This window comes from Lontra canadensis, unplaced genomic scaffold (assembly GCF_010015895.1).
Source record: "Lontra canadensis isolate GAN:19392208 unplaced genomic scaffold, GSC_riverotter_1.0 scaffold4, whole genome shotgun sequence".
Taxonomy (NCBI): Eukaryota; Metazoa; Chordata; class Mammalia; order Carnivora; family Mustelidae; genus Lontra; species Lontra canadensis.
This window is the reverse complement of record NW_022630998.1, coordinates 7,251,594-7,272,438: the sequence shown is the minus strand read 5'-3', so window position 1 is coordinate 7,272,438 and position 20,845 is coordinate 7,251,594. Positions and strand designations below refer to the sequence as shown.

Genomic DNA, 20,845 nt, shown 5'->3' with positions numbered 1-20,845 from the left:
TTCTTTGCCTTCTTCATCTTCTAGAAGCCGCCTGCATTCCTTGGCCTGTGGTCTCCTCCCTATGTATTCCAGCCTCATGGTTCTGTTGTCACATGGTCCTCTTCTCAGTTGGACCTCCCTATATCTCTTTTATAAAGACTCCTGTGATTATATTGGACTCTGCTGGACAGTCCAGGAAATATCACCATCCCAAGATCTTTAATCATATTTGCAAAGTCTTTTGCCATATAAGTTTCTCATAGGTTCTGGGGATTAGGATGTGGACATCTTGTGGTGGGGTGGGGGGTTTGTGGTAAATTTTTCTGTCTACCATACCTGGAAACCTAATTTTTGTATCCAGTGGATAAGTAGCTTCTGAGTTTAGAATAATTAAGAAGCATCAAGATAAAGCTGTGTAGATGTTCCTCAAGCACCTCAAATTCAAGAAGTCTAAACCTGAATTTATCACCATCTTGAAACTTCCTCCCACTACCCATCCTTAGGTGTTTGATCTTGGTTAATGGCACTACTACCATGTCTGTCCCCCTCTAACTGGAAACCAGGAGTTGCAGAAGATTTATTTTTCTCTTGTTTTACTCAGCCTTTTCCAAGGAATCAAAAAAATCCTACTGATAAGATATCCTGCCTCAGATATCTTCTTTCTTTTTGTGTTTCTACCACTCCTGTAATTTAGGTCTTCACCTTTCCTGCCTGGGCTATTATAGCTAGCTATTTGTTTGGTCTTCCGATTTTAATCCCAACTCCTTAAATCCTTCCTCTACCTAGCAACTAGAAATATCTGTTGAAACTGAATATGACTATGTTAAACTTTCTAGTCACTCCGTATAACTTATAAAATAGGGTCTATTTTTCTTGTAATGATTTAAAGACACCCATTCCTCACTGGGACTTGAGATTTAACTCCCTTTCTAGCTCGTATATTGACATTTTAGAGATTCACTTTACTGTGTAGATTTTAGTGGTATTGGCTGGTTTGTGTGTCCTGAAAATAACATCCTTTTTCTTGTATTTGTGCTTTTATTCTCACAGTCACACTACGTAGACCATATTTCCCTACTCTGCTTTACCTGGCTATCCCTCCCTTGCCCCACTTTTAAAAAGTTGCTTATTTTCATTGTTGTCATATTTTTCCGGTTACTTTAAAAATACATACTTTTTATGGAATAGGGTTTTACATCCAGAAGTATTAAAGAGTAGTTGTAGAATATTCACTCTTAATACCAGAATCTATAGAGGAAGTACCCTGTTAATTGTTTAACTTCTCTTCTGCTCAGTGTACTCTGTTGTTAAATAAATCTGCAGACTTCTTTATTTCAACTATTTCTCCTTTGAGAATTCATTCTGTTTAATTTTAATGTATTCAGTTTCTGTGGTAAAATTGTTCAGCCTTTCACCTACTTTATTCATATTTTCTTCTTTCCTTAGAAATATGAATCATTATTTTAAAGTCTTAGCAGTTAAACTCCAGTATCTGGATCATGTGGAGTTCGATTTTTTTTTTTTTTTTAATTTATTTGACAGACGGAGATCACAAGTAGGCAGAGAGGCAGGCAGAGAGAGACGGAGAAGCAGGCTCCCTGCTGAGCGGAGAGCCCAATGTGGGACTCAATCCCAGGACCCTGGGATCATGACCTGAGCCAAAGGCAGAGGCTTTAACCCACTGAGCCACTCAGGCGCCCGAGTTCTAATTCTTAATGTATTTTTCTCCTTGGTGTTTAATCATGTGGCTCTGTCTTTTGGGATGTCTCAAAATTTCGTATTAAGTTGTAGACATTGTGTATGAAATTCACGTAGTCTCCAGAAAATATCTTCTTCTGGAAAGCAGTCTTCCTCTAATCTAGCACTTTGCTAAACTGAGGCTAATTCATGTCTTGTTCTCTAGCTCTCCAGGTTTTCAGCTAATAGTCTTGTATATTCTCTGGGCCCTCCTCCCTGGTAGGTTCTGAAATGTCATGAGAGGGCACCTGTGTGGCTCAGGGGGTTGAGTGTCTGGCTCTTGGTTTTGGCTTAGGTTATGCTCTCAGGGATGGAGCCCCATGTTGGCCTTTGCTCTCAGAGGGCTGTCTGCTTGAAATTCTCTCTCCCTCTCCTTCTGCCGCTTCCTGCCCCCGCCACTCTGTCTCTCTCTCTAAAATAAATAAACCGATCTTTAAATAAAATAAAATGTCGTGAGATGTCTCTGGTCTACTTTTCATCAGCTTTCTGTTTAGGGTTTAAACTTCCCTTTCTGTGCAGCAGCCTAGTGTTTGACACGTGTGCTGATGAGAAAGCTACATGTATACTTGAAGCTTCCTGGGTCCTCACCAAATGCTTTTCAGCCTTTTGCTCCCATAAGACCCTCCTCTGGGCTTTGCATGGAACTCAGCAGTTCTTGTTCTGAGAATTGGCATGTCCCAGGGTAAAACTGGCTAGAGAAGAAAGCTCACTTCTCTGAAGTTCTTTTTTTTTAAGATTTTATCTATTTATTTGTCAGAGAGAGAGAGAATTCAGGCAGGCAGAGGGAGAAGCAGGCTCCCTGTGGAGCAAGGAGCCCGTGTGGGACTCGATCCCAGGATGCTGGGATCATGACCTGAGCCGAAGGCAGCCGCTTAACCGACTGAGCCCCCAGGCATCCCATTCTCTGAAGTTCTTTATACCCCTCAGCAGTTTTCTCTGTTGCCTTCAGATGATTGCTGCGTCTATCTGGGTTTTCTAGTTGGTGAGTAGAGTTGAGAGCTCCTGCCTGTCAGCATCTCCATCTCTCTGAGATCTGTGTCTCCTAGAAGCTGAAGCAGCATTTCTTTTTCAATTTCAGTTTGATAGTTGAAAAATGTTCACTTTGTCTACTTGGGTGTTTATGTTTCTATTGATTTGTAAGAGCACTTTACAAATTTCCCAAATTTTCTTTTCTTTTTTTTTTTTTATTCTTGAACCTTACTTTTAAGATAGAAAATGCGTAAGCTTTTGTTATCAATTCTGCTAAACTTTCACTTTGCTATTTTTTTACTGTTCGGTTAGGGAGACCCTTTGTGCCACAGAGGACATATTTATTTTTTCTACTAATCTTATATCATTTTTTATGCTTCTACATTTTTCAATCTAGACCAGTGTTGGCATATTGTCTTTAAGTGTCTGTTTAACCATTCGTCTTGCCCATCTATTATTATAGCGATAGAATTGTTTTGCTCCTTCTCCCAACAAAAGGATTTCAGTGTGATTTTGATTAGCATTGCATAAGATTCATGAATTAATTTTGGGATAGTTGGGGTTTTTTGGCCGTCTTTTTTGTTTTTCTCTCCTAGGAAAGTATGTCTCTTCATTTATTCATTTTTATGTCTCTCAATAAAATATTATCATCTTCCATATATACCATCATTTTGTGTAAAATTAATTTCCTGTTTTGAATACCATCCTGATTCTTAATCATCCTGCCACCTTTTTGTGTGTGTCAGAATGCTCTGTGCGTACCTTTATCGTGTTACCTACCCTATTATATTGAACTTAACAGTTTCCGTCTCTCCTCCTAGATTATAGGTACTTCCACGACAGGAACTATGTAATCACATTCATAAGTTTATAACTACATATATCAGAAGGTATCCTTCTCTCTGTCCTTTTTTTCTTTTTAAATTATTCATACACCATGTGGTTACTTTCTGCATGTGTGTATTGTATGCACCTGTGCATTGATCTCCCCCCTTCTATGTTACCCTAACTCTTGTTTCAAGGAATCTTTGTTATCATATACGTACTTTGGTTAATTTCTCTCATTTAGATCTTGTATACCTTACACAGAAAAGCATTTAAGGTAGTTCAGTGACCCGGGTTAATTAAAACATTCACTCCACTGCCCAGTGTGATTCATGCACCAGAGTCCTTGGTCAGGACGCCAGGAGGATTTTGTAAAGAAAATGAGAGATTTAATTGCTATTGAGATTCTACTTTGTGTCAGGTCTGAGCTATGTGATTTTCCAGGCATTTTATCATTTAACCCCAATAAGAGTCTTGTCTCCTGATTTTATAGATGAGGATATTAAGGCTTAGAGAAATGAAATACCTTGCCGAAAGCCTCGTAAATTCTAAGGCCCATGGTGGGGTTTTCAGCTTGAAGGTGTTTGATTCCAGAACCCAGGAATCACAGAACTCCGTGATTTTTGAGACCTGCCATGTCTCAAAATGGCTTTTTGTTTTTAGTATCTTGATTCTTTTCTCCCTAACGACGAGCATGGTAAGCATTGTGTTTTAAACCGAGAAAACTAGGTGGACTATATCAGAAAGACTTCAAGTCTAGAAACTGAAATTTTTATAAACATATAAATCTATGTATTTCCACATTCAGAAAATTCTTTAAGTTTGCTACTTTTCTAGCAGATTAGGCTCCACTAATGAGACTACTTGGGGGAGATGAATACATTCTTATTTGAAATGAATTTTTTACGATGCTGTCACTGATTAAGAATCAGACACACTGAGATCTAGTCTGCTTTATTCTTAACTTTATCTGTGAGCTTGGATCTGTCATTTCTCCTGTCTTTGAAAAGGGGTTAATTGTACAGCTTATTGACTTTAAAAGCATTTTTTTTGTGGAAGTAAAATAACTGAAATGAAAATGATCTGCTAAAATCATAAAGCCCCATACTAGTAGGCATTATTTATAAATGAAACATTCTCTTAGTGGGATTTTTCTGCATTACTCATTTATCAACTATTTATTGAATGTTATTCTGTGTCAGGTACTATACTAGGCACATGAAGTTACAATGATTTTTCATATAACCTAGTGTTTGCTTACTTGATATTAAACTGCACTTAAAGGAGATTCGCAGATACTTCTCATTTTTATCTCCCTTGCACAGTCATAAATACATGTAATGCTTTTTAAAAGTTTTCCTTGAATGTTGCTTTGCTTACCTCATATTGTGAGGTCATAAGATGAGCTCCTTAGTGTATATTGCAAGATTTTTTGCTCCACCGTTCCAGTTTATAAATTTTCTTTTACAAATATAATATATTGAAATGCAAATAGCTTTCTGTGCATCCTGAACTTTCCAAAGAAAGAGGTTCCATGGGCATCTTTGGCATCAGTGAGGAGAGAAAATTCTTCACATGTGAATTTGGAACTAAGGAAATCTCCACAGGAAACCCCAGTTGTCAAAAAGGTGCTTACAAGCTTGACCTGTGAGTAAAATGGTTAAGAAGATGGCTAAGGGAGTAAAGTCAGGTTCAAAGCCTTGTTGTGCCACTTTTTGCTGGGAGTCTTGCCTGCATACCTAACCTCAGTTTCCTACCTGTCCAGTGGGAAAGATGAAAGGCCGTGCATTATAAGTTGCCTCTACAGGCCCGAGGGCTGGGCCCCACAGACAGGAAGCATGCTAAGTGGTAACTCCAAGGTCACTCTGACCATGAGGCATACTCCTGCTCTGCCTTTCATTCAGTCCTAGAAGGAAGCCCACTTACTCATAGACTCTCGTTCAGTCAGCACCGATTAGATTTGCCTTAAAGACAGAGTGCCACAGTTGTCTTTTTTAACATGGCATGAATCATTTCTACAAAAGGGGTGAAGGAATTCTAAATAGACTCGTCCTCGATAGAGTCTTCAAGGACAGAAGAACCACATTTACAATGGAATTCTGGTTCTTCCATAAAATGATTCCCAACTTGATATGAGTATGTAGATGTCCTTTCATTTTTCTCTCAAAGTAGATCATAATCTGTCATCTAATTTGATGGACAGGTCACATATGAATACTTTGCCTTTGTGAGGTGAGGGTTGTTCCTTGTACACAGAGAATTGAGATCATTGCTATAAGCCCCAAGTTAAGGGGGCCTACTGTCATGATGAGAGCGAGGAGTCTGGACGTGATCTGGTGATAGATGACCCAGAGGAAGCTAATGTGAAGGTGGGGAAAATCAAGGGGGCAAAGTCCAGAGCTTCCTATATAGTCACTTACAAGGTGAAATAGAAATCAACTATCCCCATTTTTAGGTTATAACTATTGCTCTCTTCTTCTTTAGTGTGAACCAGATATTATTAATTTCTAATAACTGGGTTTGATATTTAGGATATTGAAACCCGTTGATTTCATTCACAGCAGATGGGTTTAAATGGACTCCTATTTAAGGATGTTAGCAGAATAACAATTGTTTGACTACCAAACATGATAATAAAACCGAACATTAAGTTAATTTTTGATTGTGTACTTATTTCCGAAGGAAAATATTTCATATGTGATTATACTTTCTCTGTACTCTACTTATAATGTGTGTGGATAAGAGTTGTGTGTATGTCAGGTGAATTTATGCTGTGGTGCATTTGAAGAACATGGTGTGAATCTCTAATTATGTTAAAAAAATGATTTTCTTAGTGCAGCGTTATACTCATTATATACTCTACACATTTAGTTTTTGAATAGATTCCTGGCATGATAATTACATAATCATTCAGTACAGTAGAAACATCATTATGGTCACATACTAATTAGCTACTAAAATGAAACAAAACAGAAACTAGTTCATAGCTTATTTTTAAAAGTGACTTAATATTGTATAAAACCAAATGTATGGTTAAAATTATTATTTGCTTTAGTGTGAATCTTTTTCCCCCTATGGACCATGGGACAGAATCAGTGTTCTGAATGCTTATTACCTAATTGGAACATGTTACATTTCATTACCAGAGCCTTACGACAAGCCAGGTGTAGTGGAGAATCCAACCAACCTACCAGTAGGAGTTCTAGGCTCAGTCCCTGGGTGTGCCTTAGGGTTTCTGCAGAATTAGGATGCTGGCCCGAGGCTTCCAACCATGTCTTAAAGTTCTTCACATAATGCCTCTAAGCCTCTGGGAACATGAGGTTCAGCAGTAAATCACTCATTTCGGGGACACTGGCTTGAACATCTTTGGTGCTGAGGATTGGTGATCCTCAACTGTTTTTCTTCCCCAGTGCACATTAGGAACATAATATTGTCTTGCTGGTAACAATGAATCCTGGCAGTTGAGATTCTCCAGGTGGGTTTGTGACAGGACAAGTCAGGTGAAACGTAAGCTCTGATAGAGGGCAGTGGGAGGGTGCCAGTAGGTTGGCAGACCCTTCAGGTAAGTCTGTTAAGCATTGCCCTCACTATCCTTTTGAATTGCTTCTGTGGATAAAATAGGGTTTTGCCTAGTACATCAAGGCTTCAGTGTTCTTTGTAAATATGTTTTTGACTGCATGGCTTTGGCCACTCTTCTCTCGTATACCTCTGGAATCTTGGTGAATAGAAGTGATGTAAGTTAGGTGGTGTGATCCTGATGCATACTATAAGCCATTAGGAGTTAGGGACATTTTTATTGCTGTGTTGTTGCTTTTGATATCTCAGAATAATATTTCTATCGTAAGAGCTTCTCCCGATAAGCCACTGATAAGTTAGACATTTTATAGATTTTATGCTACATACTCTTTCTTTTCTTTTATGTTTTCCTGTTGTCCTTCACTTTCGTTTTGCCCACGGCAGGTATCAATTTTATTTCTTACTCAATTTGCAATGCAATTGAAATACACAGAACATACATAAAAGAGCACAACAAAAAGCTTTCTAATGCACTAAGCACGCAATGCTAGCTTGTGTCTGCCATCTCTGATGTAGCCACTGTGGGTCACGGGGTCAGGGGGAGATGGGGTTGCTATTGGACTATTCAGTTCTGTGTTCCTGCAGTTACAAATTTGTATAGGAAACCAAACTGTTTCAATCAAGAAAATATTCAGTAATGAATCAGTGAATTATAGTATTCAAACTTCCTCTTTGAAATAAATATCTTTTGATTTGTTTGAATGTAATATGATTAAAATTGATCATAAAGTAAAATCATAAATCTTTCAAAGACTGTGTATTTCATGAAGTCTGTGATATGATGGTCTAGAACATTTCTGCTCACAGGCAAAGTCTTGAAACCATGAAGATCTCCAACTAAGAATTCTTTGACTATCAAAGAAAGTAAGAGAGGACTTCAGGAAAAATGATGAAGTCCTTGAATATTTTTTACGAATGTAGTTATGTTTAAAATCATTCTATAAAAATTAAATGTGTGAAGAATGTCATAGTGTGCTAATATAAAATATTGTTGGAAAAAGTCTGCCAGAAACTCCCATTCATTTTTTGTTCATTCTAAGAATTGCCCATAGTTTTAAGTATTGTCTAAACTTATTCTGCTGGTTTGTGTTGTCCTTTTCTTAGCTAGGCCCAATCAAATCTTTTTTACCATTTTAACCCCCTTTTTAAGTGAAGTTACTTCAAATCATCTTTTTTCCAGAACCAGCTCTCTTGGGGAATAAGGACCCCATATATATAAAATATATATATGTGTGACTCTGTGTGGATAGCCATACATTTTTGTTGTCTTTTAGTGGTCTGAAATGAATGTCAGGATTTTAATTGAAATTAATTGTGGCTGAAGTACAAATAGGCAATGCATGTGTTTTCTTACTCAGCGAGCTTAGGCAGGGACCAAGAGATTAGTTTTATCAAGCTGATTGTTTTAGAAAGGCTAATAAAACCATGTGTTATATAGGTCATTTTCTGGGCCACGGAAATAACTTTATTATAGTTCTATTAATGTCTCTTATTTGTATGTATAACATTTTATTCTTAGAAAGTGAATCATTATTTCATTACCCTTTGTACTGTGTGTTATTTGTGATGAAATTGTATGTTCTCCAAAAATTGTACCAGAATGTTCCTTACAAGTTCTCTTCATGTGTTGACTCTATGACTATCTATGAGCTGAGTCCTTACACATAGTGTAAAAAAAGTAGAAATTTTTTTTTAAGACCTGGATAGTGAAGCAGCTGTTTTTGCAGGTATCTTGTGGTGTGTAACCCTTCAGAACAAGACCGAATCTCAGTGGTCTCCGTGTATGTGAGTTCCCCCACAGCACAAGTGTCTTCTGCTTCTGGAAAGCCTGTGGAAATTCAGATGAGTGCAGTTTGGAATACAGCAAGTACTATTTCACAGACAGCCTATGAGGTAGGTTTTTGCCCTAGAACTTAAAGAGGCATCATTAAAAAAGCATAGCCAGTATGTAGTTTATATATGTAGCCATGCACCTCTTGAGCTGTCAGGTTGGCATATGTGAAGTGGTTCAAATTGTGGATACCAGAGGATTTAACTAACCAGTTATATGACACTAAAGGAAAAGACATCCTGTGTTTCCTAGAATACTAATATCGTTGTTAGTAGGTGTATCATATATTATTACTAGTATGTTATTAGCATGTATATTCCATATCTTTGCAAGTATTGGAACTCTTTCCTGAAGTAATAAAGTCATCATTACTTATAATATTTTGAATTTTTTAACTCAATTTAGTAAAAGTTATATACATTGAATTTGGGACGAATAACACCTTTTCTAAGTAATTTCAGTTATTTTCAGCTTTTCACTGCAAAGATGATGTGACATACCATAAAGGAAAGACTTCTTAACATTTAGGAAGGTGCTTTTGTCCTGAGATACAACTGTGGAAAACCAGGCCTGAAGTAATAGATGGTTTTCTTAAAGTAATATTAAACTAGACCCCTGTGTCACTAGAAAAGTTGAATTTTTGGAGTCTCGAGTGCAAGTTAAACTGTACTTCTGAAGGCAGAACCATAAGCTAGGAACTCTAAATGAGAATTACTTTGCTTGTTAAAAACCATTTCTGGGGTGGTAGGGTTATGGACATTGGGGAGGGTATGCGCTACCGTGAGTGCTGTGAAGTGTGTAAGCCTGGCGATTCACAGACCTGTACCCCTGGGGCTAATAATACCTTATATGTTAATTAAAAACATTTTTAAAAAAAGCCATTTCTGGCTGCTTTCATAAATTCACAGTCCTCTAGTTAGAAAGGAAAAGAATAATAGAAGTTTGGGTCAGATGTTGGAGCAGACCGCCTGTCTAGAAAAGGGAGGAGGAGCAGCTCCTAGATGGTAGAGGTCACGCACAACCATGGGTGCATCCTCTGTGCTTTGTGCCTTGTCTGCTGGACCCAGGCATTAGATTTCCTGGATAAATGGAAATGTTGGATAGTCTACCCATAAATTCTCAAAACATCTTTATAGTACTCTTTAAAATACAGTGGTTTTTTGTTTATTTGTTTTTGGGGTTTTTTTGTTTGTTTTTTGTTTTGTTTTTAACAGTCTTTTTTTTTTTTTTTCTTTTCAGCATAACAGTATTCATTGTTTTTTGTACCACACCCAGTGCTCCATGCAATCCGTGCCCTCTCTAATATCCACTACCTGGTTTCCCCAACCTCCCACCCACTGCCCCTTCAAAACCCTCAGATTGTTTTTCAGAGTCCATAGTCTCTCATGGTTCACCTCCCCTTCCAATTTGTTTTTGTTTTTACTAGATGTATAAATGCTTTTCTCTGAGTAGATTATATTTCTCTTTAAAAAACTCTCATCTGTCTTTTAAAGATCTCTTTCCTAGTGCAGATACCACCACTCGGACTGAAAGTGTATACAATTTTGGGATCAGCAAGTTCAGACCCACATTTAGCTGAGTATGTCCTGCATAATGGTAACGTCAAAGATAAAGGAATTTTCAACATGAAGAATGTAAAAAGTACTGACGAAGATATAATTCTAGAGAACTCCTTTGTTAAACTTCGGTTTGGTCAGTCTGGGCTCATGGAGGTATGTTCTGGATAGTTTTCAAAGTCATGAAAGACATGACTTTTATTATAATGTGTGCAGATTATGTATGCAAAGAGGGGAAAGTTGATGCAAATACAATGGGAGAAAGAATGGATGAGCTATATGTATCTGATTTTTGGGGTGCACTGTGACCGCTTGCTCTCAACAAGTGTGGTCTGTGTGGTGCTGCTCCATGAACTGTTACTGGTCCACAAGTTAAGTACAGAAGCTGTGACCGTTGAGAACAATGTTTGTGGAAACTCTGAAAGCACCACGACACAGTAAATTTATGCCTGCTGAATCTAATAGTAAAAAATTTGAGTATATATTTGGTGTATCACTTTAAATTTAATTGTCCTAGTAATTCAGTGTTATTGTACTTCACAAAAATATTGGTCTGTGCATACTGGAAATTAAAAAAAAAAAAAGAAAATGTACTTCTTCAGTACAGAAAGTTTGAGAAGCATTGGTCTACATCTCTTCATTTGTGTGTCTCTCTTCCTTGATGAAATGTGTTCTTTTTGTTTCTGTTGTGAATGTTTTAAATTCAAAGATATAAAAGTATACATTTAAGTATTAGTTTTGGGTGTTCATCCAAGAATCATGAACATTAGAAGCTGAATGTTAGCTGTTTTCAGTCTGTCTTGAGGGTTTTTTTTTTTTTTAACCAACATAAACATAGAACCAGGTGCAACATCATTAAAATCTTAAAAGTGAGTTGCTTTTAAACATCATTTTTGGGGCGCCTGGGTGGCTCAGAGGGTTAAGCCTCTGCCTTCGGCTCGGGTCATGATCTCAGTGTCCTGGGATCGAGCTCCGCATCAGGCTCTCTGCTCAGCGAGGAGCCTGCTTCCCCCTCTCTCTCTCTCTGCCTGCCTCTTTGCCTACTTGTAATCTTTCTGTCAAATAAATAAATAAAATCTTTAAAAATAAATAAATAAACATCGTTTTTATCCTTAGGAAATGATAAATAAAGAAGATGGTAAACGGCATGAAGTAAAAGTGCAATTTTCATGGTATGGAACCACCAGTAAAAAGGACAAAAGTGGTGCCTACCTCTTCTTACCTGATGGGGAAGCCAAGGTAAGTGCCAATGAGCTGAGCTGTGATTAAGGATTTATTGAAAGAGTAATGAAGAAAAAGATAACTTCACCTCATTATTCGGTCATCTGTTGGGAATAGATGAGTTGGTTCCACTATTTATTTCCTCTAGTCACACTTGGCAATTGGTAGTCTTAAGTGTTAGGTAAAAAGAATAATTTTTCAGGGTTGGAATTCAATAAGATGATACAATGAACAATGGATCTCCATGGAAAGAAGCCAGATTTGATGGAGTTCAGGTGCTGTCGTGGTGTTCTATACATATGTGGCATGGCATATAGACAGACACAAATTATCTAGCCGGAGGGGAAAAATAAATTGCCCAGTGAGCCATTTTTTTCTACTTAACTTTCAACACTTAAAAAACAAAAAAAATTTTTCCCTCCTTTTGACCGTAAAGGTGTAATATATGCAAATTTTGGTACATTTTTGAAAATGCAGAAGACTGAAGAAAACAATAAAATTTACTAGCTATTCCAAAGGCTGTGCAAACTACTGCCGTTTTGATATATTTTTTGTTGTCTTACTATGCGTATCCCTTTCTCCCCCATTTTCAAGTTTTGTCTTCTTACATTTACATACTTTTTCATTGTGACAGTGCTCACAATCAGATGGTATGTTCTTTGAAAACACAATTTTAATATATACTGTTGTGATTAAAGATCCAATGTCTAATATGGTGACTATAGTTGATAACACTGTATTAATGGATATGCGGAGGGAGTAGAACTTAAATGTTCTCACACACACACAAATGTATATATATGTGGAAAAAAAAAAGAATTTCCTATTGTTGCATATGTAGATTTTCTCCCAATACTTCACTACTGTGTAGCATTGTAATAAGCTTTCTTTGTACCATCCTTTTTATGCAGTGATGATTATTTCCTGAGAATAACTTTCTAGAGGAGTCATTTTGTGTCAGTGGATGAGGCCTTTAAGACTTGATTCACGCTATTTCTCTGTCCTCTAAAGTGACTGCATAAATATTCACTCCCACCAGCGTTTTTGAGAGTAGCTCTCTAATACACCACTCCAAGCACTGAGAATCAGCCATATCAAAAGCTTTTCCTATAATAATGGGTGAAAAATATTTTATTGTTAAGATTTTGTGATTATTAGGGAAGCTAAACTTCATACATTTCTCTCTCCTATATCTTTTGTGAGTTTTCTGTATAAGTTCTTTGACCATTTTTCTACTGATATGACTTACAGATCTATAAGCATTCTTTATATATGGTAAAAATTAATCCTTTTTCGTATATATAAAAAAATGTTCCATCAGTGTGTCATTTAATTATTTTATGTTGTTACGGTATTTTTTAAATTTTTGTGTAGTCCTGTATTTTTTTCTTTAGAACATCTCCTTTGCTCTTCTACTTATATAGGTTTTCTCTATTTCAAGATAAGTTTAATTTTTTTCCCTATTTTGATGTCTAGAGACCTGTCTCCTGCAAAATTACTATTGTTCTACAATTTAGAAAAGCTTGCTAACCAAAATCAAATAATAGATTTTAAAGAATAGCATTGACCACCCTAAGGAATCTAGTGTTTTGTTCTTTTGATTTTTTAAAATCAGGTAGAAATTAAAGGTAAACTACAGAATGAGTAGTCATTCCAGAAAGGGCAGTGGATTCTAAGTATAAACTGTATTAGTCTGTTTTCACTTGGACAGGAATTTAAGTGGTTTTTTTTAATGTGTGTTTTTGTTTTTTAACATTTATATTTATTTATTTGAGTGGGAGAGCCAGAGAGAGGGCACAAGCGAGGGGAGCAACAGAGGGAGAGGGAGAAGCAGACTCCCTGCAGAGCAGGGAGCCCAATGCAGGGCTGGATCCCAGAACACTCGGATTATGACCTGAGTGGAGGACAGAGACTCAACCAACTGAGTCACCCAGGTGTCCCAGGAATTTGGTTTTGATTGACTTTTTTTTTTATTTTATTTTTTTTTTATTTGTTTATTTGACAGGCAGAGAGGCAGGCAGAGAGAGAGAGGAGGAGGAAGCAGGCTCCCCACTGAGCAGAGAGCCTGACGAGGGGCTCGATCCCAGGACTCTGGGATCACAACCCGAGCCAAAGGCAGAGGCTTTAACCCACTGAGCCACCCAGGCGCCCCATTGATTGCTCTAATACTAAAAGAAAAATGAAAAGTAACTGTACTTATAGAATATTATTCATGGACAGTTGTGACTAATTTATTTAAAATTATTCTATCTTTAAATAGCTCTAATATTAAATAAAAAGACCAAGAGAATTATATTGTGTTTACAAAGAGAAAATAAAAGACTCTCAGGGAGGCAGCTGGCGCATCAGAAGTAGACAAGAGCCCAGAAATCCCCATGCCAGCTCTCGTCTTCTTCCCTTACTCTTTAGCTATATGGTAAAATTAGGTCTAAGAACTTTGTAAACTCCTAACACTTTATGTTAATTTCGGAATATTTTTTCTAGAACTAGAGAGGTACATTTGGAAGAAAACTGCACAGTCTGAAAATCTGACGCTGCTTAAGTAGAGTCTTACTTACTTACTCAACATGCCATTGTTGAGCCTTTCCAGCCTGTAATGCTTAAGAAAATATAATTTCTTGTAGAAAAAAAAAGAAAAAATATAATTCTTCATAAATGCTTTCTATTTGTTTCTGTGTTGCAGGCGTTATGTTCTGTTCCTGTTTTTTCTTGACACTAGGTTCGAAATGATGAAACCTAAACCAATGGTTGCCATAGTTTTTTCAACTTTGTAAATTTGCTTTATATTCAGCTGTTTCTTTCTAGTAAAAGGGCAGTGTGTTTTATAGAGTAGTAAACCTAACTGTGATTAAACGGTGTCTCTGAATCCTGCTTTCTCTTTGCTTAGATGACTCCCTGTGGTCATCCTTGCCACCTGCCCCGACCCCTGAACATTAGGGGGCCATGGTTATAATAAATGTTTGCCTGGGAAAATGTCACTGCTGTAGAATGAATGGTATTTCTAATAAATAACGTATGGACTATATAGAAGGGTTTTAATTAGAAATTTTTATAGCTGGGAGGAATGTTTGTAGATCATCTAGGCCAGTCACATTGTAAACATTTTTATTTTCTATTTTCAGCACTTTCTGCCTAATGGAAAACCTTATATTCCATTTTTATAGCATGTGCATATTCTGATACAGTGTAAGGTTTGGTTTTCACTTGAAATCGCAAATATCAGGCGTTACGTATTTGCCATTTTGGAAATGGTAATAAACATCTCTTGGAAAAGTTAAAAGCTAAAATTTTTTCTTAAAAATGTCATTTCCTCCTCAGCCTTATGTTTACACAACACTGCCCTTTGTCAGAGTGCAACATGGAAGGTTTTACTCAGACGTGACTTGCTTTTTGGAACATGTTACCCATAGAGTTCGACTGTACAACATACAGGGTAAGAAAACAGAGAAGCATAGTTGTGAAACATGTATACTAGTTCTGGAATTTGTGTGTGTGTCATTTTTAGTAAATTAGCCATTGGTTTTTGAACATGGTATATATGGTAGTCTTTTCTTAACTTGCTATCATACTCACTGTGTGGTTTAAAAATATACTTAACCTTTTGATAATCAGAAATGTTCAGACATTTAACTCTACATATACAGGTTCTTTCCTTATGTGTATCACCCGTACCTATCATAATATCTGTCTTGGTCATGAGTTCATTAGTTGGAAGCTTTATTTCTAAGATCTAAAAAGAGGGGTTTTTTTTGTTTTGTTTTGCTTTTAATTTTACCAAATGGGAATTCTGTCAAGTATGGCTTTCAGTTAGTGGATCACTGACCACCTCGGGACATACACACACACGCGCGCACCCCCTCCACCCCACGTACAGCCTGCCTTAAATATGAAATATATCACAGTAGCAGGTGTTACTGGAACTTAACTTCCTTTTAAGAAAAACATTAGTTACTAGTTCTTTTTGTTTACAACCCTTTACCTGGGAGAGTATAAAGTCAGAATTGTTTGTTGCTCTCTGGATGGGACCGAGCAGCGCCTTATCAACCAAGTAATAGTAAATAGGCTTTTAATCCTCTTAGGGACTTAACCACAGGCAGTGGCTCTTGTCTTTCCTTCAGATTTGGGCGGAGCAGTGGTTCCCAGATACCCTCAAAGTTGCACATTTATTTCGGTTGGTGTTGAATTCACTGTTTTTAGAATGGAGTACTTTTCCAACCACAAGCCTAATCCTAGTAAACGGACCACTTACCATTGTCTCAACTCTCTTAGAAAAGGACCTCATAAAAATGCCACGTTCGATTTTTCTTTGCTGTTAGCTAGGCTGCAAAAATTAGAAAAGGAAATATTGTTTCCCTGAATCTTTATACCAGTAGATAATGAAGTGTTTGAAAACTAATGATAAAATATATGGTCGGATGCTCTTTGCTTTTTGGGTTTTGTGGGGAAGCAAAGGGTACTGCGCTCAGGGAATGTTCACTTTCCTACCTGCAAGGAAGACTGTGCTTCTGAAATAAGCTTTTATTGAGTTTTCTAAAATCTCTAGAAAGTCAAAAATAACATTTTTGACTATCCCTTTCTACTCTTGCAAAAGCCATTGTTCAGCGTCTCTGAGAGCTCTAACCTACACCTTCAGCTATGGCCAAAGGTTTTGTTTTATGGGTAGAAAGTAGCATCGTCACACAGCAGATGTGCTTATCTGCTTTTAGATTTGCTTAAAACTGTTGCTTATAATGGAATGTTTCTTCCTTGAGTACAGTGGGGCACCTACTTTGGCCCAGACCTGTGTCATCAAGCATGGTTTATCGTCGTTTTTCATCAGGTATACTCAGGGGATAGGCTGTGTCACAGAGTTAACGCTGAAGCAACTTGCCGGAGAATTCCAACTTCTCAGTCAAGTCTGTTCGCTTAATTGCTTTTGCTTTTGTTTAAATGAGTCTGTCCACCATCACAGCAGCCTCAGAGTTTTCTCGGGTTGTCCAGGGGATCTGGAGCTCATCACAGAGACAGTTTCTGTAAATTAGAGGACCTTCTGCTACTGCTGTGACTATAAGCTTAGTTTGCTGTCATATCCCAGTGGTTGATTTGGAAATTAATAGACTCTGGCTGACTTGCCTCATCCCAGAAAACCGTACTTACCAGACCCTAAATGCCTTTATTTTCTCCTCTCTCCTTCTCCCCTACTGAGTAGTCCAAAATGCCCAGTGGCTGACTAGTAGCCCCTTAGCGTAATCAGGAACCACCAAGATTTAACTGACTCCCAGCCCTCCAAGGTGACCATGCCGGTGGATTAGTGAGTTAAGAAACAGAAGTTGTTCACAACTGGGGTGCTTAGAGTATTAGCATAACAAAAGTAATAATAATAAAGTAAGAGTACAAACCCCAGATTGCCTCTAGATGTCACAGTGGGTAGAATAAACAGGGTGAAGCATTTGTATTAGATTTTTGTAGTTTGAAAGCAGAAAGCTTCAGAAGTTGGTGGGAAACGACGTATAATGTGAAGTTAACTCAGAGTGCTTCTCCAGATGAGTTTTACTGTTCTTGCCTGGATTGAACCTGAAACCAGCATATATAACATTCGAAGTGACATAGTAATTTTTCTTTCTGCACTCTCAAGCCCAGAGCGTTTATATTTTTTGGTGGTGTTTGTTTTTTTTTTTTTTTTTCCCCCAACATGAAAGCTCTCAGTAGGAGATGGGAGATACCAGTTCACCTGAAAGGCTTTCATCCAGACTATACATCCTTCTGTGTTTGTATCTGAACCCCTTTCAACAGGTCTCCCTCTTGGGAAAAATAAGGCCTGTTGCAGAGAGAGAGCCTTTTTCTCAGTGGCCTTCCTGACCTCCCTCCATCTGTCATTTTCTTTCACAAACCGTTGCATGAAGGCTCAGGTCGTCTGGATCCTGGCTCATTGGGGTTTTAATTCACTGATCGAAACCTAAGGAAGAGATGTGAGGTCTTCAGGGTGTTTGGATGTCGACAAGTTTAAAGTGCCTGAACAGGGTCTGTTTATGCCGCATCAAAGCAGCCGCACTTGCCATACTCGAAAGCTCTTCGTTGTTTTAAACTTGGGCCTCATGTAAACCAGGCATCTGGGTGATTGATCAAAATCCATGAACAGGATATAGCTTTCCCTCTTAGGTGTTAAAGAAAACATCAGCCAACTTACATGCTTTTGTAGATCGGCTTGTATTTAATATTTCTTAAAAGAACACAAATACCTACTTTCAAATTTAATTTACTAAACTGTCTTTGGATGTATGCTAATTTTGCCCCCTTTAAACTGACCAGATGCAGTTACTGGATGAGTATTAAAGAATAGAGCATGTTTGTTGTTAGTACCAATTTATGAGCCAGAAAAAATTGGGGTTTGGGGGAGAGAAACTATTAATATTTTATGATTAGATACTATCATTGTATTAGGTTACTAAACCATTAATTAAACAAGATTTTATTAACTCTCAGCAACAAGGATAAAGAAACAGGAAGATTTGTGATATTATGGATTATTTGTCTTTACTGAGAGTCTATCTAAGTGTTTCAAAATCAGTTCACTTGAAATACTCTTTTAAAAAAGCTAAAGTAATGTGAACCTGATAAAGTATCCTTAAATTCCTCAATCTCTGTTTTAGTTACTCTTTGACCGTTTTTTCCCCAAAGTAACCTTTGGCCCAAATTAAGCTTTGAGAGAAAACAAAATCAAGAACAGAACTCAAATAGCACTTCCCAGATTATAAAAACTGGGTGGTCATCATGGATTTTGCAACAAACTGAGTTGGGAGGTATGGGTTCAACCAACTTTGTTTTTTTTTTTCCCCCTCCTTGGTGTTTTATATTTAAGTTTCAGTGTCTTATTTGCATTCTCTCCAGGTTCTGAAAATGGTAGGAGTTGCTGTTTAGAGCCCTCTCTTAACATCATTTAAGCTATTAAAAAACACTCTGTGTTTCTTTTGATTATTGTTCAGACATTACATTCAAAGGTTTCTAGAAATATTAAATTAGAGGAAATCTTGTGCTCACTAGCTTTAAAAGCTCTACAAGATCAGAGGGATTTGAGAGATTTCTAATGCAACACAATGTTTTGCCTTCCATCAGGTTAAATAAGAAATCCATTTTGTAGCACGCATAATTTAATGAAATGCCCTTTTGGAACTATTTTTTTTTTCAAAGATTATATTTCATTTATAGAAAATAACATTTTTCTTGGGGAAATGGTGGGAGAAGTGAGGATTAGTTTTCTCGTTCTATAATCATCTTTTATTAAGTTGAAGCTTTACATGTTACTAAGGCTGCTTTGGCTACGTTAGCTTTTTTTGTTAATCTTGGTTTGGAAGATAGAATGTCATATAGGCAGAAGCCCATGTATCCCCTTATGTTATATTTGTTTCTGTGCCATCAAGTAAGTGCATAACTTGCAGTGACATCATGATCAGGAGATGACATTTCCTAGCTGTGGCTTCATTTGTCTTTGGAGTGGTAATTATTAGTCTTTGGTGCCCTAGTTTTCTGACAGCAGCAGCTACTTTGAAGAATTAGGTTGCTAGGGGTTACCAATGTGTCATGTACATTTTCACCAGCACAAGGTTCAGGTTCCAGATCAGTTATAATACATACCTTCAAACTTCTTTCCCCTGGGACCACGTTCTCCTAGGCAGGTGTTTGTGAGTGAATGAGTACGTGTGTAAACCATGTTTCAGCCCTTAGGAGAAATACCTAAATGCAATACTTTTGGCCTATTTTCTGCCGACATATTATGAAAGTACTAAATGTAATGGATCTTGCTAAAAGAAAGCAAATAGCCTGGAGGTAAAATGTAATGAACTGCCATCAAAAAGTATGGAAGAAAAGACTTTCCTTTGGAGGCTATGACTGAATAATTTCCTTGAGTGGGCACAGTTAGCATTCAAAAAGAGGTCGCTTAGTTTTTCTCTGTTTTGAATATGTAATATGATTGGATTCATAACATGACCCTTGACTTTTAGAGAGTCAAAATGAACTTCATCTGGTTAAATACATAAGAGAATTACATTGGGAATTATAGATTTGAATCCTTAGTTGCATCTTGAAGCCAACCAGTGACCTTGAGTTTGTCCTTAAATTTCTTATGGGCTCCGTTTCTTAAATGGTAGAAAGACTAGACGGCCAATTAGGTGTAACCATTAAGGAGTCTTCACAAAACTTAGTATCACATAAAGTCTCTGTTGTGCTTAACTCCTTGCTCCTAAATTCCATCTTCTAAGGATGCTTGAATCTGGGCCTTCCATCCCTAGAGTCCTCCGACTTGTAAACAAGGTCTCAGAGCTTCACTGAAGTTTTTATTTCCATAAAAAGATTCATGAGGATATTAAAATGGTATGCAATCAATCTCTCATTCCCCGCCCCCCAGGACTGCATTCCATATTTAGTTTAAGAGTAAAAGCATTAAGTAAGTTATGGCTAGGCAGACTTAGGTAATTAAAACATTTTTGGAATACCATAATATGTAATTGACTGCTAAGGATTTTTTTCCCTTTTAATTGGAACTTTTAAAAATTGAATAAGGAGCTATGCGTCGAATCTGATTATTCCCAACAGGCATGAAAGGGAAGGTTATTTTGAGGGACTATAAGCACATGCTGGTTATACAAATTCAGAACTCAGAGGTTATCTTGGGGGCTCTTTGACATCAGCTGCTATCTAGAAGGCATAGCTTCCTAGCAGGGAAACATCATCCCCCACAAATAAGTGTTGTAGTAAACTCAGATGAAGGGCGTAGGGATGGGAAATATAGGGGAAATATGATGGTTAAGAGCTCAGACTCCAGAGTCAACGCACCTGCATGTCATTTCCAGCTCCTGTCCTAGCTCCGCTGCTTACCGTCTAGCTGCTTGATCTTGCACAAGTTATTACCTCTCTGTCCTTGGTTTTGTCATCCTGAAAAAGGTGACAATAAAAGAGTCTACCTCATGGAAGTGTTGTAGGATTAACTGAATTAACGTACATAAAGCCTGGCACATATTACGTTTTGTTTCTCCTTAAGAGGATGTGTAGGCTTTGGGCACCTGGGTGGCTCTGTCTGTTAAGCATCTGACTCTTGATTTCAGCTCAGGTCTGGATCTTAGGGCTTTGAGTTTAAGCCCCACACTGGGTGGGGAGTCTACTTAAAAAAAAAAAA

General features: G+C 37.5%; 1 protein-coding gene across 2 annotated transcripts in view; it reads left to right on the top strand.

Moving 5' to 3' along the window:
* Positions 1-20,845, top strand: part of MAN2A1 (mannosidase alpha class 2A member 1) — a 166,611-nt gene that overhangs the window by 108,957 nt on the left and 36,809 nt on the right. For both annotated transcript variants that reach the window (XM_032845164.1, XM_032845154.1), the window contains exons 13-16: positions 8,814-8,979; positions 10,411-10,629; positions 11,590-11,712; positions 15,013-15,127. In XM_032845164.1, coding sequence (XP_032701055.1) covers positions 8,814-8,979; positions 10,411-10,629; positions 11,590-11,712; positions 15,013-15,127 — 623 coding nt within the window. The remainder of the gene's footprint in view (positions 1-8,813; positions 8,980-10,410; positions 10,630-11,589; positions 11,713-15,012; positions 15,128-20,845) is intronic.